The 19,993-nt window shown below is 41.7% G+C and overlaps 1 protein-coding gene across 1 annotated transcript in view; it reads left to right on the top strand.

Annotated features, from left to right (window-relative positions):
* Positions 1-8,193: 8,193 nt before the first annotated feature.
* Positions 8,194-19,993, top strand: part of KLHL3 (kelch-like family member 3) — a 110,300-nt gene continuing 98,500 nt past the window's right edge. Inside the window, exons 1-2 of the mRNA XM_012646335.1 lie at positions 8,194-8,390; positions 19,696-19,815. Coding sequence (XP_012501789.1) covers positions 8,377-8,390; positions 19,696-19,815 — 134 coding nt within the window. The 5' untranslated portion in view covers positions 8,194-8,376. The remainder of the gene's footprint in view (positions 8,391-19,695; positions 19,816-19,993) is intronic.

The raw sequence follows: 19,993 nt of genomic DNA, 5'->3' as shown, positions 1-19,993 counted from the left end.
GGAAGCCCACAGAATTATTAAATTATTAAGTTCTCCACTTTATTTCTATTCCTTGTGTCCTTTTTTTCCCCAGCTGGAAGTTGTTTCTTCTTCCACTGAGTTCACATAGTACTTTTTCTGTACTTCTCTTGAATCTCTTATTTTTTTACCGTTGTATGTATCTATGTGTAATTTTCTTAACCAGCTTGTAAGCTCTTTGGCATTCTATTAATGTAAGATTTATGTTGTTGTTCCCTGGTATAGCCCATTGCATAGTACAAATTCGGTGAGACTCAGTTGACTGAACTATAAGCGTGCCATCGTATGAAGGTAGAGATTTACCAAAATGTGTGAGCACATCTGCACGAGTTTTACATTACTTTAAGCATGTGCATGCCTCAATTATCTCTACCTGCTAGATATGCAGACTTGACCTTACCCACCATATACATCACTGTATGCTTGACTTTGGGGCTATGTATCATCTGTATTTTACCTTTTTTATGTAAAATAGTCCAGTTTTCTTTGTATCCAGAAAGGAAAGAATTGGAGAGGTGAGGCAGGGGCAGCAGATAGAGGAGAAGATCAACGCACTCAGTTTAAAGTTGCGTATACCCCTGACTTCACCACTACACAAGTAATCCATGTAACAGAAAAACCACTGTACCCCATAAATCTATTGAAATAATTTAAAAATTGCAAAACATTGGTTTAACAATGAAAAAAAAATAAAGTTTCACATACTTAGGGAAAAGTTGTAAGTAAGAAGTAATGCTCATTCTTGAATAGGATCCTTCCTTTCTGAGAAGGAAGCAGATTTTTTTTCCTTTTGAAGTGAGTGGTGTACTAAGTAGGTTTCATTTTTATTGTGAAGAGATGTACATGTTTACCAGCAGAGGGCACCAGTTGTGGGTTGCAGATTGAAGAGAGGAAGGAATTCTTAGGAAGACCCTTAGAGACTAGTGTTTGCAATGTACTGGTCTATGTGAAGAGCCCTGCTTGCTGCTACATTAATAGTTGGTCTGGCTTTTTGACTCCCTTGTGTCCAGTGGTGCTCCTCTAGCTTTCTCCAAGAGCAATCTCTGGCCAGGCCTGGTTGGTAAGCTAGATGAGCAGAGGAATCCAGGTAGAAGGACTTTATTATATTAATAGTTGGTATTTGGAAGCCTTGGATGCCACTTGTATGTAATATCTTTAGGAGTTCAAATGCTGTTGTTCCTCTCCAGGGGTAAGGTGAAAAGGCATTTGGCTGGGCATCTGAGGGTCTGATTCTACACTGATCTTGGCCTTCTGGGTGGTTTTGAGCCAGTTGCTTTCTCTCTCTGTCTCAATTGGCTTATCTCTAAAATAGAGATAATAAGATAGGGGTAGTGCCTGCCTTGTACAGTTGCTAATAGTGGGCTGTGAGGTAAGGCAGACTCTGGTTCAAATTCCAGCTTCACCATTTACTACCTGTGGGGCCTTGGTCAAGTTATGTAATTCTTAGAACCTCAGTTCCCTCACACTTAAAACAGGGATAATAGCCCCTTCTCACATAGTTTTGAGGATTAAATGAGAAGCGTCCATGTGTAGTGTGGAGTACAGGGTCTGGCCCAGAACAAATATTCAAGGAATGGGAGCTATTATTATTACTAGTCAGGGGATGTTACTTTGAGTCAAAGGAGATGATGGATACAAAGTACTTTGTAAGCTTAAAAGTGCAGCACAAATGCCATGGGTGATTATACTCTGGAAGCTACTCAGGGCATGGATTCTTTTTTTTTTTTTTTTTTTTTAGGGCATGGATTCTTTTACCCTCAGAGGAAGAGTCTGTTCTGTTTACCTTTTGACTTTTTTGGGCTTCAAGTTCCTTTTCAATTTCTGCGGGCACTCAAAGCAGTTACAGGGAGAGTCCCACTTGGTGAGTGGTCCAGAATATGAGGGGAAGTTTTGGTGCTACCGATGTGGGTGGTACTTAATTTAGCTTTGGTCTTATCTAGTCCTTGCTTTCTTGTTGATAATAGTGACCATTGGAGATGTGAAAATGGCTCCAGGAGAGGTCCTAACCTGGTTAACTTTCTTCTTGATCCCAGGACCAAGGGCTCACAGAGCTATATTTGGATAGCATTGGCATAGACAATGAAAATAATAGCTACTAATGGTTACTGGGTGCTTACACAAGCCAGGTTCTCTGCTAAGTGCTTTACATACTTTCTCATTCAAACCTAACAACCATGTAAGTAGGTACTATTATTATTACCTTTTTACAGAGGAGAGAATTGAGGCTTGTAAAGGAACATGCCTAGGGTGGTTGTGTTTTTGGTAAGTATTTTTGGACCCTTCTCTGTCTAATGGTCTAGGCTCTTTTTATTGTTCTAAGTGGTCTTTTCATCAAGCTATATATTAGAGTCACCTATGAAGTTCATTAAAATTCCTGCTTCTTGGGCCCTGATTCTATAGGTGTGAGGTGGAGCCTGACCCTGCAGTGTTATTTCATTTTTCCAGATTTATTGAGGTATGATTTAGATAAAATAAAATTTACCCTTTTGTGTGTGTGTGTGTGTTCATTTTTTTTAAATTTCAAAATATTAAGGGGGTAGAAATGTTTTTGATGATGTGGATTGCTTTTGTAATGCTTGGGTCATGGCTGTAAGTATGCCCATCTCCCAAATAGTGTTCATTGTACCTGTTAGGTAGGTTTTTGTCCCTTCCCTCCTCCCTCTCCCCGCTGCTTGATTTCCACTGAGTTTTACTTCCATCTGTGCACATATGTGTTCATTGGTTAGTTCCAATTTATTAGTGAGTACATGTGGTGTTTTTTTTCCATTCTTTAAATACCTCACTTAGGATAATGGTGTCTGGATCCATCCAAATTGTGGCAAAAGGTATTAATTCATTCTTTTTTGTGGCCGAGTAGCATTCCATGGTATACATATACTACATTTGTTAATCCACTCATGAATTTATTGGCGCTTGGGTTGATTCCACATCTTTGCAATTCAAGTGCAGGTATCTTTTTTCTGAGAGCAGACGAGGATGCAGGTGTCTTTTTGATGAAATTACTTCTTTTCCTTTGGGTAGATACTCGTAGTGAGATTGCTGGATTGAATGGTAGGTCTACTTTTATTTCTTTGAGGAATCTCCATACTGGTTTCCATAGAGGTTGTTGTACTAATGTGCAGTCCCACAAATAGTCTATAGGCATTCCTTTCTCTTTGCATCTACATCAGCATCTATTATTTTTGGACTTTTTAATAAAAGCCATTCTAACAGGGGTAAGGTGATGTCTCATTGTGGTTTTAATTTACATCTCAAGGAACTAGAAACGGAAGAACAAGCCAAACCCAAAGCCAATAGAAGAAAAGAAATAACTAAGGTCAGAACAGAACTAAATGAAATGGAAAATAACAAAAACAACAACAAACAACAATGCAAAGGATCAATGAAACAAAAAGGTGGTTCTTTGAAAAGGTAAACAAAATTGATAGACCTCTTGCTAGATTAACCAGGAAAAGAAGAGAAAGGACCCAAATAAGCTCAATCAGAAATGAAAAAGGAGATATTACAACTGATACCACAGAAATACAAATTATCATCTATAAATACTATGCAAATCTCTATGCACATAAACTAGAAAACATAGAGGAAATGGACAAATTCCTGGAAGCATACAACCTCTCAAGACTCAAGGAGGAAGAAATAGAACTCCTTAGCAGTCCAATAACGAGCAGCAAGATCGAAGCAGTAATAAAAAATCTTCCAACAAAAAAAGCTCTGGACCAGAAGGCTTCACAGCCAAATTTTACCAGACCTAGAAAGAAGAGCTGGTACCCATATTGCAGAAGTTATTCCATTACACTGAGGAGGAAGGAACCCTCCTCAGCTCATTCTGTGAAGCCAGTATCACCTGGATATCAAAGCCAGAAAAGGACACAGCAAAAAAAGGAAACTATAGACCAATATCCTTTATGAATATAGATGCAAAAATCCTCAATAAAATACTGGCGAACTGAATTCAACAGCACATCAAAAACATAATCCACCATGACCAAGTGGGCTTCATCCCAGGGACGCAAGGGTGGTTCAACATATGTAAATCAATAAATATGATTCACCATGTAAACAGAAGCAAAAACAAAGACTATATGATCATCTCAATAGAGGGGAAAAAAGCATTCAACAAAATTCAGCACCCTTTCATGATAAAAGCTGTCAACACACTAGGCATAGAAAGAACATGTCTCAAAATTATAAAAGCCATAGATGACAGACCCACAGCCAACATCATACTGAATGGGGAAAAGTTGAAATCATTCCCCCTAAGAGCTGGGACAGGACAAGGGTGCCCAGTCTCACCACTTCTAATCAACGTAGTGCTGGAAGTCCTAGCCAGAGCAGTCAGGCAAGAGAAAGAAAGAAAGGTTATCCAAATTGGGAAAGAGGAGGTGAAACTATCGCTTTTTGTTGATGATATGATTTTATATCTAGAAAGCCACAAAGATTCCACCAAGAGACTCCTGGAATTGATAAATAAATTCGGCAGTGTCTCAGGTTACAAAATCAATGTAAACAAGTTAGTAGCATTTCTATACACCAATAACAGTCAAGCTGAGAGTCAAAGACTCAATACCATTCACAATAGCTATAAAGAAAATACACTACCTAGGAATATACTTAACCAAGGAGGTGAAAGGGCTCTACAAAGAGAACTACGAAACACTGAGGAAAGAAATTGCAGATGACACAAATGGAAAAACATATCATGTGCGTGGATTGGTAGAATCAACATTGTTAAAATGTCCATACTACCCAAAATGATTTACAGATTCAGTGCAATCCCTATCAAAATACCAATGTCATATTTCACAGATCTAGAAAAAAATAATTCTATGTTTCATTTAGAACCAGAAAAGAGCCTGAATTGCCAAAGTAATGTTAAGCAAAAAGAACAAATCTGAAGGTATCACATTACCAGACTTCAAACTATACTACATGACTATAGTAACCAAAACAGTATGGTATTAGCGCGGAAAAGATAGAGGCATAGACTAATGGAACAGAACAGAGAACCCAGATATAAAACCATCCAACTGATCTTGGGCAAAGCAGACAACAATATACACCAGAGAAAAGAAGGCTTATTCAATAAATGGTGCTGGGAAAATTGGATAGCCATGTGCAGAAGAATGAAACAGGATCCGTATCTCTCACCAGTCACAAAAGTTAATTTAAGATGTATAAAAGACTTAAATGTAAGGCATGAAACCATAAGAATTCTTGAAGAAAATGTAGGAAAAACTCTTCTAGATATTGGCCTAGGCAAAGAATTTATGAAGAAGACCTCCAATGGCAATCACAGCAACAGCAAAAATAAATGGGGCTTGATTAAATTAAAAAGCTTCTGCACAGCTAAGGAAATAATCAACAGAGCAAATAGACAACCTAGAGAATGGGAGAAAATATTCACAAGCTGTACATCTGATAAAGGGCTAATAACCAGAATCTACGAATAACTCAAGCAAATCAGCAAAGAAAAAACAACCCCATTAAAAAGTGGGCAAAAGACACGAACAGAAGTTTTTCAAAAGAAGATAGACAAATGGCCAATTACTGGGCAATCTGAGGATGAGACTGTTTCCTCCAGGCAGACACTACTTTGGTTACTTTGACTGTCCTCTACTGCAAGAATCCAGTAGCAACTGTCCTTTATCTGAAGTGTAGTCAGGAAAATTTGTCTACAGCAAACAGGTTCAGGCTGTGGTGAGCTCAGAGAACATATGGATATTAAAGTAGAAAATGTAAAATGTAGCTCTGAAACTGGAGAAAATTAGGGTAGGAACTTTGTGCCAGGAGACTGGAGTCTGGAGACTTTGCTTCTTGGCTTAGCTCTGCCCCTGCTTTTGCTAGATGACCTTTCTTTTCTAAATGGCCTTCTCTGAGTGTTCTCTGTTGTGCTTGCCTCTCATGAATAGTGAGTGGTGAATAAAGTATGCGGATGATAGTAGTATGGTTTTGACACATACATTGTAGTGACATTGGTTAGTGTTGCAAAAGTAGGTTGCGAAGGAAATTCTGCAGGATTTTTATACTGGCTCTTAATAGTTGTATTTTGAAACTTGAATATGCTTAGCCCTTATATATGTCCTTTTCTGACCTTTTTCTTTCTCTCTGGTTTGTTAGATATGGCATTTCCCCCCTTCCTGTATGGTGAAGACACGAGTATGGGTATGTCCAAAGGAGAAGGTATGTCCTTTTATGTCCCTTTTATGAATCACCCATTTGTCTTCCTGGTGAATGCGCTCTGGCGGGGATTCTGAGTCCAGTTTCCTTATTTGTGATGTTCAGCTTCTTGTAGTCCCTGTGATTGACCTCAAGAGGAAATATCTGGAGCAGAGCCGTAAGGCCGATTAGAGGAGGAAGGGACTTAGAGGGAGAAAGTTGTGAGTATTGTCATAAAGGGAAGAAGTGAGGATTCAGAGCTGTAGGGTGTAAATAAAATCACCCAGCCCTCTTCTCACTTGGGAAAGAGAGTTTGGGTAATGGCCTCATCTAAGAGGACACTGAGGTGTCAGGGGAGGTAATATTCGAGAATAACACCCTAGCTAGTTTGAATTCAGGAGGCTGTATAAAATTTTAGTTACTTTAATTTCTGTTACCTCAGTGTTCCTTCCTCCCTTCTGTGGTTTCAGGGCTGTGTAGTACTAAAGAAATTTATTGAGTATCTCTGTACTTTCACATACATCGCGTTATCCTCCCTGAAGCCCCCTACAAGACATTAGTCTAGTAAATATTTCTTGTTAAACAATCACACAGATTGAGAAGAAAAATGGGCCATTTAAAACGTTTTTAGAATCCTGTTGATTTTAGAGCTGAAAGGGGACTCCAGAGATTGTCTGGTCTGACACTACCTTGTGTCTGAGGAACGGAGCATGAGGTCCAGAGTGGGGAAAAGGCTAGTTAGGAAAGTCACTCAGCCAGTGAGTACTAGTGCAGATCCTGAAAAGCTCAGGTGTAACACTGAGAGGTCCCAGAATAGAGATACTCATGTCTGATTTTTCTGAAGCATCAGGGGAGCTTCTGAACCAGTCTTTGTGGCTAATTGCCCCAATTACCTCTAAGCCTCTTGGCTGTGGCTAGGAGACACAGACTGGCCCCTGCCTTCCGTGATATTTTGTTTTAGTTTGATAGACGAAATATATAAATAACGAATTACCCAAGACAATATATTAGGTGTGAGATGAGCAGCAAGGAGAATACATTTTGTAGCTGATAATGTCTTTGACATTTTGGAGGTGATTGACTTATTGGTGTCATTAGGGAAGGTTTTATGAAGACATGGGATTTCACTGCCTCCCAGAAAGACTAAAGGACTGCAATTGGAAAAGGATCTCCAGGAAGGGAGAGTTAAATTAGTCTAAATTGACTCAGCAGCTGGAAATGACAGGGTGTGAGAGATCTTTGGCTGGAGATGGGGGTTCAATGGGAAACTTATTAGTTGGAGGCACAACTTAAGTCAAATTCCAAGATGATAGACTTGAGGATTGTGCTATAAAATCGGTGGTCTTTTTTGGCATAGGGCAATAAATGTGTGTAGTGTTCAATGAGATGACTTTACTGCAATAGACTTTGGCCTCTGCGGTAAAATAGGGTTTGTTTTAGTTTCACCTCTTTTACCACCTTTTTTTATAATTTCTAATTTTCTAATTTCTCTCTGTGTTCTTCTCAGTTCTGTCAGACTCTTTTCCTTTTAACTTCTCTACATCTGTCAGACACTCAGAGCTACTATAGATTTTAGGAGGAGGAATTGGAACATTAACTGTGACCCATAAGTGAATTTCCTCAGGTGGATAAACTCCACTGCAGGCCACAGAGGGGCCTCCTCATTCCAGCAATCTGGCCAGGCTGACAGACTCAGAGCCTCTGGGGGCAGGGGAGACTGTAGGGGCCAGTATTTCTCGGGCTGGTGAGGAACTGCTTGGCTCTTTGCAGCCTAGACAGAGGAGGCAGGAACCCCTGGGATGGGCTAGTTGCCTGGGCTGGGGATGCCTGGGCAGATGCAGAGGCAGCAGGAAAGGTGGCACTGCACTTGGTCACTGGAGCTGCCACTGTTCCTAGGAGACCGAGGAGCAGCAAGCCTGCGGGGGAGGGGGAGCAAGTGGGTTGCTGCTTTTAGCAGCTGAAAGGACTGCAGGGAGCTCTGGGTAAGACATTTTCTGCTGCCGCTGCTTCTGCGGTAGAAGCTGCCGCTAGTAAGTCAGAGGAAGGAGGATCGAGAGGGAGGAGGCTTCAGTTGCAGCCATGCTGAATCACTGTTGCTGATCAGATCTCCCGCTAGTCTGCTGGGAAAACCGCGAACAGAGCTAGGATCCCGGGTGCACGCACAGTTCAGCAGCTGCCACCCCTGCTGGGCCTCACACAATGGAGGGTGAAAGGTATGTATGTGTAAGTGTGGGTTGTGTTGTGTGTGTGTGTGTGTGTGTATAAGTAAATGTGTGCTTCTGGTGCAGCCACCGGCTTTTGTGTTTGCATTGGCTAGGCAGGGTTGGAAGACCTGGCCACTGATGGATCCCAAAGAACGGCAGAGCGAGAGCAGGGAAGCCCCTTTCCAAACCCACTCCTTCCAAGACTTGACTCTCCGGAGATCTGGCTTCCGCAAAGGCAGATCTGGGTTTACTGGGCAGTGGAGCACCCTGAAAGAAGGCACTTCCTGGCTGGTGTTCGGGAATAGTTTCAGCATAGGCTGAATCAGGATTGCCTTTAGCAGGCTGTTTCAGGGAGGCGTTTCCCTTTCCTGGCTACTTTCCCGGGGTGTTTTTTCTTTGGTGGGGGTTTTTGATGTCATAGCAGGGCTGGTCTGGCATAGAGTGTTTGCATTTTCTTCACTGAAGTGCTCAGATCTTCAGCAGGCATGCCATGCTGATGGCTGTGTGTGTGTTCGCGTGTGTTGGCACGCGTACACACACTGGCCGTGAATGTGCCTGTATACATACACGTTCAGGGACGAAGGAGAGAAACCCAGTCAGATGACACTTGCTCTGAACTGAGTTTCATTTGTATTGAAAAGTTTATGAGCGATACTGGAAGGTCTGTGCTGTAGAGGAACTCTTGTTTCTTCCATCAGGGATTTCTCATGAAATAGGAATCTGCAGAAGAGATTTTAAGTACTTGTGTTGAGCTGGATCTAACTAGCGAGGGTTCATTTTCTGGCAGGCACATACATATACATTTTAAAACTGTTATCTGAAGATTTGATTCTTTCATTGTGAAAGTGCTCGGTACTGTGCAGGGACAGGTCATTCCTCTGTCTATGAACTAAAACATCTCCTGAATGCCAGCCTCTTCATTCTGTGGGTCCGTGGCTGGTAGAGAAAAGACTTGCCATTTTCTTTGAGGAGAGAAGCCTGCAGGGCAGGGGTCAGGCCATGGCAGTGCCCCGCTGAGGGGAAGGCTGCTGCTCTGAGTTCCAGTTTGATACGGACAATAACTGGCTGATTAAATGATAACAGGCTCAACTAAGTGAACACGTTTTGGAGAGTACCTCAGTAAGTGCTTTTCTTTGCATGAGTTGTCCTGATTCCTATATCTCATGGGACAGGTGATGTTATTAAACATCTCTAGACCCTATTAGAACTGACATGATGGTTCGGTGTCATCTCATCTTCCTGCGTGAAGAGGCCCCAGGGATTGTGTTTCTGGATGTCACTCCCACAGGAAGAGTCTGGGACTTTTCAGACTGAGTGTGCTGCTGGTGCAGCCTCTTTCTGGGTGCTCTTTGCAACAGCGGCTTGGTGTTGAACTGCATCTATGCTGGGCAAGGGAGCATCTGAAGCCTTTTTCCTCGGCACAGGGCAGAGGTGGGCAATATCCTCACTTTCTCCCGTTCGTCTGGTTGCTAGCAGAGTGCAGAGGTGATGTGATGTAGGTTTAGAGATTCTGGACCACACCTATTTACTTGACCAGTGGTGTATTGGGGTTGAGAGGTCAATATGAGACTACCAGCAGCTCATCAAGCATTTTTGGGCACTATGTTCCCAGTTCTGTGTCCAGAAATGTAGTGAGTCCCTGCTCCCAAGGAGCTCTGCTGCTCTTCAACACCCCAGTGCCTCTCAGCTGGTATTGCTGATGTCTACAGCTTTAGAACCTGATTGCTCATGTTCTTTGGCTTTTCCTCTACTGGAGGTAGAGAGTAGACAAGAAATCCAAACTGAACAGCTTTCAGTATTCACCAGGTCACCCAGCTCGCTACCTTTTGTAAATCCAACTTACCATGCCATGCATTAAAGTCCTCTGTACTCTGGCTCCTGTTTCCATTTCTACTGCTCATATAACCACTAAGAATTCTTTCAGTCACTTACATGATCACTCATCCTGTATATTACTTCATTCCGCCTCGTAGCATTAGCCCCCAGAGTTCCTTTTGCTGGATACCTTTCCTTTCCTCTTTTCCAGAAATTATTTTCTGTCAAGGTTGTTTTAACACATTGGCTGCCACCGTAGAAAAGAAAATTTTTTCCTTGGGGACTCGGTGTTTATTATGAAAATGGAATAAAAACTTTGAAAACAAAATGACCCTTTCTAATTTAATGAAAAATTTGTTATTTTTTATTGTTTCCTGTGCATGGGTTATATGCAACTTGAAAAATAATTCTCCTGGCTCCCAAGGCGAAGAGACACGTGAGTTCCATATGCTTCACGAGGCCCTGGCTCAAAACTAGAGTGAGTTAAATACAACTCACATGGCAGTTAATGTGTTAATATTCTACTTTGTCTTGGAAACCTCCACGTTTCTAGTCCTGGCTGATGTTCTTCTGAATTCTAATAGTTTGTATCTCATAGTTGAGTACTGAATAATAGGCCCATCAGCTCTTTTTGTGCTTTTATTCTGTGTATCTTACAAGTTCCCCAACTTGGAGACAGGTCCCCAAGGGCAAGAACAGTGACTTGTATAATACTTTTGAACGTTCCTATATGGGTGCACAGTAGCAGGTGCTGGATAGCTACTTGCTGATTAATAACTTTTTTGAGACATTCTGATAACTAAAAAGAAAGTTGGTGAAATTGAAACCTTTAGTCAGTAGCTTCATCCTTGGATATCAGCCTTATTATCTCAGCATGGGTAATTGACCCCATGGAATGCTTTGAGGCAGGTGGAGAACAGAGGAAAGTAGCTTTGTGTTACAAGTTCCTTGGGAAACCGAGGGCCAGAGAAGCCAAGTGACTGGCCTACGATCACATGTCCAACCTCCAGAGACTGGAGAGATCCTGAATCTGGTGCCTGTTCCACACTTAACCTGCTGAAGCTTAATTGGGACTGTTTTTAAGCATTAAAAATTTTCAGCCATGAGTTTTCTAATGAACAATTTTCTTTCTTTGCCATGAGGGTATGAAAATACCTTCTACCTTGAATGGCTATTAATTAAAAGCATGGGCTTTGGAGTAACACAGACCTAGTAGTGAGTCTACTTTATAAACAGTATGACCTTGAGCATGTCACATTTTTTCACAACTAAGTTTTCTGTGTAAAGGGAGAAATACCAGTATTTATATTTCACAGAGTTGCGAAGATTAAATGAGACAATATGCGTAAAGCACCTAGTAAACTTTCTCTGACACAAAGTAAGTACTCAGTAGATGGTACTTGCTGTTATCACCGGTATCCACCTATTGCTGTGTGCCTCGTTGCTGGGGTACTAACCAAGACATATTTTAGGGCCTTTCTATATTTATCATCTGAAGCAGATTATAGGGGACCATTTCCACGAGAAAACTAGGGAGAGCTTATCAGGCCATCATCTTGCTTCTTCCTTGAACTATCTCCTTATAGTAAGATACCTCACAGGGCTTGGCATTTCCTCTTTTAGGTTTTACCAAGATCTACCTTAATCCTTTTTATAGACACCCTGTGGCATCTAGTTGTCTTAGTGGTTTGGAACCATGAGCTGGATACCCCTTGGTTCAGGCCAAAATCTTAAGAAGAACCTATGAATTTGCTCTCACCCTTGCTGTATCCCCCAAGATTTCCAGCTCTTTGCTGGACTTTCTGATGCCAAGTCTTCCCCACGTCCACATGGGACAATGACTGTGGCGTGCTCAGTCGGAAGAAGGTGACTTTGTCTTCTGTTTTGCAAAGGAAAAGGGTCTGTGGGTCTTAGCTACTATAGTAATAAGTAGTGTCTGCGTGAGCGTGTGTGTAGAGAGGTAGACATTGAAAATGGCAATTGCCCTTGCTGTTGGGATTTTATTTCAGTTCTGGAAAAAAGCCTTGTGGATGGATTAAAATAAAATTTCAACTTACATGATTAGTCAAATTCATAGAGACAGAAAGTAAAATGGTTGCCAGGGGCTGGAGGGAGGGAGGAATGGGGAGTTATTAAGTGGGTTTGGAGTTTCATTTTGGGAAGATGAAAGAATTATGGAGACGGTTGTACAACAGTATGAATGTACTTAATGTCACTGAACTGTACATTTAAGAGTGGTTATAATGGCAAATTTTATGTTACACATATTTTACCACAATAGAAGAAAATTCAGGCCAAATCTGCAAGAGTTATCCAGCACCACAATTTTTGGAAAAAGCACCATAAAAAAGGAAACTTGATTGTCCAATTTTCTTAAAATTATGGTTATTTTCTTCATCAGAAGTATAGGGATGACCCTGCTTGAGAGGGGCACCATGTACCCAGCACTGTGCGGTGAATTTGTGTGGGGTGTTCTTGGAGGACAGTTACTGGCTGGCTCCTATTCAGGAGAGCCTGCCTGTGAACCTCAGGGAACTTCTGAGCCAAAGGAGCTTTTCTGTTTACCCCTGATCCAGGAGCAACAGACAGATATTTTCTGAGGATACATGACTTAGAACATCACTGCTGCCTCAAACAGATGTACATGCACATTAACCATGATAATTGAAACCAAATTTTCCATTTTGGAAATACTTTTTGGTGAAGCAAGGTTTTCAACTGCAAAAACAAAGTCAGGGAAAGAAACCTCTTGATTTCCCCACCCCCAGATTTGGGTTTTAGGATTTTGTTTGCTAAGTTTTAGATTGTTAAGACAGATCCAGACAAGAAAATTTTTGTGTAAGATTTCTAAAGCAAGTACTTTATTGGATGAAATTTGCCATCATGGAACTGACCTAATTTTTAAAAAATTTCTGGATGAATCCTAAAAGTAGGTTACATGGAATAGAGCATTCATAAACTGTGTAAAAAATAGCTTGAACTTGCTTTGTTTTTAGATTTTTTTTTATGTTAAATAAGTTCAATGGCTTTCAGGTTATATATTTTTAACTTTTTATAATTTATGAGGATTTTCAGACTGTCAGTACAACTTTCCTGGACTTTTCTTTTTAACTTATGAAAGTGTATTGTAGCCTATCAAAACCACACACGGAAGAGCTCAGCTCTCCTGTCCAAACCAAGTATAAGGTTGGCCCCCAAAATACCACATAACAAGGGGTGTGTTTTCTTTCATCTTTCTCTCTTCTTGCCTGATTCTGTCTGTCTGAATTCAAGTCTATCATGTCTTATACTTTTACATAGCCCGTTTAAAAGTTTTTTCCCCCCTGAGTTTCGAAGAAAACAGTCTGTGCATTGGGGTTTTAGGAATGTGATTAGTAGCATAACCTGTTGTAGAGCTTGTTTATAAAGGAACACAGTACAGGAATGGCAGCAGCTCCTGGTGAGCTTTGATGAATCATGATTGGCTCATGCGAAGGCCTGAGTATGGAAACTCCAAGTTCAGTGCAATTAATAATACTGATTCCAGTACATACCGCAACTTCCCATAATCGGTGGAACGAAGTAGTGCTATCTCACAGGTCCTTGAAGATTTAGTCTTTTTTCATTTCGCTTGGCTTGGCCATGCAGGGAAGAACATCAGAAAGTGGGACAGAAGGGATTGGGCTGCCCTTGGCCTGACAGGCTGTGGATATTGTCCTAAGTCAGTGGACATTGTCGTCGAGAGCATGGTCCTTGCAGTCAGATAGACTTGGGTTTGAGTGTAATTTCTGCACTTAATAGTTATGTGGGACTTTTGGATAAATTTTACCCTTGTGCCTCAGGAGATAATAGTACCTACCTGATAGGGTTGTTCTAAAGATAAAATGAGATAATAGAGACAAGGTGCTTTAATGTATTATCAACTTTCAGTCAACGTTAACTGTTATTAACTGTTACCTGAGATCTGTAGCTTACTGATGCATATCTTCTATGAGTCCATGTGGGCTACCAGAGGGAGTCAGCCTCATGCTGTGCACTGAGGTGGCACTGCTGAAAGAGTATGAAAAGCGTGGGGCTGTGTGGTAGCCTGTGTGTAAATGGTGTTTCTTGATAGCAGGACCGTGCCATCAAGTCCTGAATCCTGCTGGCTGGGCATCTTCAAGTACCAGGTTCTTCTCGAATCCAGAAGTAGAAATCTTAAGTTCGGTCATTTTGGTCTTGAACTTTAGGATTGGAATACTTACTATATCTGCTATTTTCCCAGAGCTCCACGGGTTCAGAAATCCTATCTAGTTAGTGTCCCATTGCTGCTCAGCCTTAGAGAAGCAGGGTCATGCTGATGATGTCATGAGAACCTAAAGTACAATAGTCAGCATATCATCAGTTTATTAATTTGTAGTGAAAACTATTACGAGCAAGATATTCCTGAGGTCCTACTACCACTTTCTTTCTTTCTGAAGAAGAACCATGGGGGAGGCCAAATTGGTTAAAAGCCTGCATAGGGAACTAGGGAGTGGGTTATAGCATTTGAGTATTTACAAGTTTCAAGGTCCACAGCAGGGATTTGACCTGAGGCTGGAGCAAATGATGCTATCTGATGATTAAATCACATTCTTTCCTAGATAGTGTGGGATGGGTTGGATCAAGGGCTTTCTCTGTCTGGTTCCTAGTTTTTGGTTGTTCCTTTCTAAATGATACTTTCTTTGCTGAGGGATTTGAATGCATTCAGCTTAGTCTACTCTGGCTCAGAGTTGTTTTGCCTTTAGGTGACTGCCTCTCTTTACTCTGTCTCATCTCTAGCTTGAACATAATGCGCTTGGGTTCCATGTATGTGACCAGTATTAGCCCATAACTTATTTGCATCTCTTGAAGACTTTTAAGGAATAAACAGTTGATAACATTCAATAGCATTTCTCAGACCCCTCTTTCCTTCCCTCCTCATTCTTTCACACGCTGGCTGCTCTGGAATTCCTCATTTGTTAGATCCCCCAAACACTTCTGCACAATCAACCTACTCGGGGACTTTTCTGTCTCCCGTATTTCTGGCATGTTTTTTAGTGTCCTTTCCTTTCCATTTATTGCCTGGATTTTCTTCAGCAATGGAAAGAGCCTAAGAACTGACACAGTAAGCAGCCACCCTCCTAGCTTTCTTCTCTCTTCTCTAGTTGTTGCTGGCTTTCCCTCTACCCTCATCCTCCTGGTTCTTATCACCAATGCAGGGGACTGGATTAGCTGAGAGTCTGCCCCCCATAGAGCGGGGGAAAGGAGGGGAAGTTGAGACGGACAAAGCCATAATTATTTTAATAAGCAAAATGAGGAAAGCTACAGTAGTCAGTACCTCATTTACTTATACCTCATTTACTTATCTACCCATTAATTTACTCAATAATTATTTATTGAGCACGTATCATATGCCAGAGCCTAAGACTACAGAGGGATGTAAGACGATGTAAGACACCATCCTGGTTCTCGTGGAGCTCACAGTCTAGAGGGGGAAGTGGAGCCAGTACTCCACTTCCACTCCAGTGGAGGGGGTGTGCTGGAGCCAGTACTCACCTACTTGGAAAAGCTGCTTGTTAAATTTTCAGGAATTTTTTCAGTTATTAAATAGAGCCAGTGTTAAAAATTAAATTATATAACTTATAAATAAGTTATATTAAAAACAAATGTAATAAGTATTCAAAACTCATCACTTCCTAATTATTTTACTATTATCTAGGCCTTTGAAGTTATTTCTATTTCTAAGGTATCTTATTGTAGAAATTCTTACACAGTGATACAATGGTGTGCTGTTGCACTCTTCCCAAATCTTGTGTTCAGTAATTCAGGTTGGTAGCTTGAAATCTGCCATGGTGGGAGTATTTACACCATGGAAATTGGCAAATGTTACAAATCAGGGTTCCCTTCCCCCCCCTCAACCGTTAAACATTTACCAGCACACACCGTATGGAGGAGATAGACAAGTAAGAGATAAGTAGAACACAATACAGAGGGAAGCACAGAATACTGTGGGAACACAGAAGAGGGGAAGCTAATCTAGTGGAGAAATGATAGGGAAGGCTTCCAGGAAGAGGCTTGAAGGGCTGGTAGGAACTAGCTAGACATGGGAAAGAATGGGTGGGGATAGAAAGTGTTTTCCAGGCAGACAAAACTTCACAAGGCAGAAGAGCCTGGTGTATTTTGGCTATTGTAAGTATTTTAGTACTATAGTCATGAGAAATCTTCAGGGCAATGATGGGATTATGAAGGGCCAGGCGAGGTCTCTGAGATTGATTCTGAATACAGTGAGGAATCGGTGAGAGGCTTCATGTAGGACGTGCCTCAATCACATTGACATTCTGGAAAGGTCACTCTGGAGTCTAGGAGGAGGTTATTATAATGATCCAGGCAAGACAGTGTATGCCCTGGAATGAGGTTGTGGTCGTAGTGACTGTGAAAAGGGAAAGAGGTGCAGAGATACTAAAGGACTTAGGATTGATAGGACTTGTGGATATATGTGAGGGTGTGAGAGAGAGGGAAGAAGATAGCAAGGATGACATCCCATGTAATAGTTTCTGGCTTGGATTGGTGAGCGGGTAGTGGGTTATGCCTCTGAGATAGAGAATACAGAAAGAAGAGGAGGTGTGAGGAACATGTGGAAAATGGCTTAGATGATCATTTCTGTATATTTCTATAGGAAAGAACAAGGATTCTGCCTGGCCTATACTTTCTCCCTACATCTGTGATTGTTGACCCATTTGAATCTTCAGTATGGCTCAACGTGAATACTGCTGGAACCCTGGACATTGGGCTACAAATGAAAGCTGCTTTGTTCAGCAGCTAGAGCTTCAGGTCTGGTGGGAGGGGTATATATAATTAACATCAACTGTGGAGAGGTAGGCTGCATACCTCTTGCCAGATCATGAAATCCTGAAGGCTAAATCACTTCAATTGGACTAGATGGGGGTTTCGTGAAGGCTGGTGTGGTTTTAATAGGGGCTGGAACCAGTTTTTTACTCCTGGAGAAATCAACCACTTTGTGCTTCGAGTAAGGGCATTTGCTGATAAATGCTTTTCAACAGAAAACATATTGTAGCTAAGTCTGCCCAGAGAAGTGTGTGTGTGTGTGTGTGTGTGTGTGTGTGTGTGTGTGTGTGTGAGATTTTGGCTGGGTCTGAGTAGGGTGAAAAGTATGGTCTTAGTCCCTGGACAACAGAATGAGATCATACCTCCCTGTGGTCTGTGTTCCACTAGTGAGGAGAGAGGATTCTCCAGCCTTATTTGGGATCAAGAACTGGGAATGCTGAGGATTGAGGTTTGATAGGGTAGAGATGGGCAATCTTCTGGGGACTAAGTAGTGAAGATCTAGAATGAAAGGAGGGCAAAGGTTTAGGGGAGGAAATGGTAGGATCTAGCAACTCTGTGCCTGGGCATGTGATCCTAGGCCGAGGCATATCAATGTGTATGTGTATTTACGTACATGCATGCACTATATTGCTGGAGGGTGTAGGCTCTGGTAGAAATAGCTTGAACTTCAAGGCAAGGACACCTGAGCTCAGATCCCATTTCTGCCCCTTATTGTTTGTGTGATCTTATTCAAGATTCTTAACTTCTCCAAGCCCTTAGATGTTCTTTCCTTAATTTCTTGCTCTCTGGCCTTGGAATAAGGAAAGACACTAACTATAAAAGAAATTATGCTTGTGGGATTTCTTACATTAAGTTTTTCATCTTTTCTGGGTGTTTCCTCTCTTTGATCACATTTTGTGGCTTGAGACTTTCTTTACCTGCTTAAACATACAATTCTAATAATTTTCCTTTGTGCTTCTTTTGATATTCATCTTCCTCTGCTCAGCCAATTTCCTTGTACGCAGAATCCAAACAGTCCCAAAGTTCAGATGTCCATGGCTTGCATTTGCATGCTGAACTGAAGTTGGGGAAGGAAGCCAAAGGGGGAGTCTGTTATGGTCAGACGAGCTGTGGGTTTGGCATGCTGGTTGTATTTGAATGTTCCTATGGCTGTGAATCCCAATGTGAGATCTATAGAGATTCTTAGGCCTCTGGAATATTCTCTTAACCATAGCAGCCCTTTTCTCTGGCCAGTTTGCAAGGCAAGGTGGTAACATGGACAGAGGCCCCCTATGGAAGGTCAAAGGAGATGACCCTCAGTGTCCTAGAGTTGGAGTGAACTGTGGGTCCTCAAATCTACACAAGTGGGGAAGATCCTGTTTCCCTACTAGCAAAACAAAGCTTAGCCTGATCCAAACAGAGGTAACTCCAAGGTCCCAGACTTGACCTTGGAGCTATATAGTTTCACCAGTTTGGGGAGAAAGTCCTTTCCTTGCTCATTCTTTTGATTCCTCCATTCCACCTCCCATAAAGTTGAAACATGTTGCTCAGGAGTAGTTGGACAGCTAGCTGGTACCCCATAGGGATTTGAGTGCTTTGTCTCTTGATTTCAGTACAGAGAGCATTGAGATTATGAGTGACATTTGCTAGTCACTACCTGCTCATTTAGTCTCCATAGATATCCTTTCTTTCTATAATAATTACAGTCCCTTGTCTTTCTATGGGACTGTGGTTTCCCAAAAGCTTTCACTCTTGTGCCACTATTCTCTACACCATAGCCAATGTGATCTTTCTAAAGCACAAATTTATTTACCTGCTTCCTGTCCACTTCTCTATTTAAAACCCTTTAGTGGCTTCTCATTGTTTCAGAAAGAAATCCAAACTCCTTAGCTTTGCTTATATGATACTTATAAGACTGCTCAGCCTTCTAGCCTTTTCTCTTGATAGTTTCCTCTAGTGCTCTCTAGTTTTACTAAACTGCCAGTACTTTGAACACACTTTGCTCTTTTTCTCCTCCAGGTCTTTGTAAATACTATTTCCTCTGCCTGGAATACTCTTTGTCTTCCTTTTTACCTGGTTAATTTATGCACTTTCTTAAGGTCTCAGCTTCTGTGGAGTTTTCCCGCAACCTGCTATCACTGGGATAGTTGCCTATCTACTGTTCTGTAGCTCCTATTGAATCATGATACTTAAAAGATATGATGCTTAAATGTTTACTTGACATTCTCTTCTACTGAACTCTAAGCTTCGTGAAGGCAGGGACTGTGCCTTGTTTACCATTGTGTTTCCCTTAAATCTAAATATAGTACCTGGCATATACATATAGTAGCCTCCATTAAATGTTTGTTGAGTGAACAAACATTTCTGTGAAGTGAGTGATGCAGTGTTTAGTCCCCTTCAATTTTGAGGATGGAGAGACGGAGGATAAGGACCTCACACAAAGTCACAAAGTACTTGGTCGAAGAAACTGAGCTAGGAACTGCCTTCCTCCAGAGGAATGCACTTTTCACCGGAAGATCCTGCAGAAATTCCTGACCCAGTAAGTTTTCTTTCCTGCTGGGTTGGTGTGAGAACAGGCTGACAGAGGTGCTCCTGGAGGGTGGGTAAGTGCATGGACTTGTGGCACTTGGAGGCATGGAATGGGTTTACCAATGTGTGATCGTCTCTTTCCCTCTCTCTTCCTTCTTGTTCACAGCATCAAGCTGAGCTCCCAGTCCCTGATACAGGCTGGGGATGATGAGAAGAACCAGAGGATGATCACTGTCAACCCTGCCCACATGGGGAAGGCATTCAAGGTTATGAATGAACTGCGGAGGTACTTTTCCTATCTTACCTGTGCCCTTTCAGAAGGAACTTGCTGGGTGAGCTTCATCAGGGGCTGAAAACAGAAGTTAGAACACCACTTCCTAGGAAATTCTGACTCTTCCCCACCTACTCTCAGTCACTTGGTTTCCCCTTTCAAATTCTGATTAAGACAAAATGGCTTTTTCTTG

This window comes from Propithecus coquereli, unplaced genomic scaffold (genome assembly GCF_000956105.1).
Source record: "Propithecus coquereli isolate 6110/MARCELLA unplaced genomic scaffold, Pcoq_1.0 Scaffold242, whole genome shotgun sequence".
Taxonomy (NCBI): Eukaryota; Metazoa; Chordata; class Mammalia; order Primates; family Indriidae; genus Propithecus; species Propithecus coquereli.
Note: the sequence above shows the minus strand (reverse complement) of the source record. Positions and strands in the feature narration are given on the sequence as shown.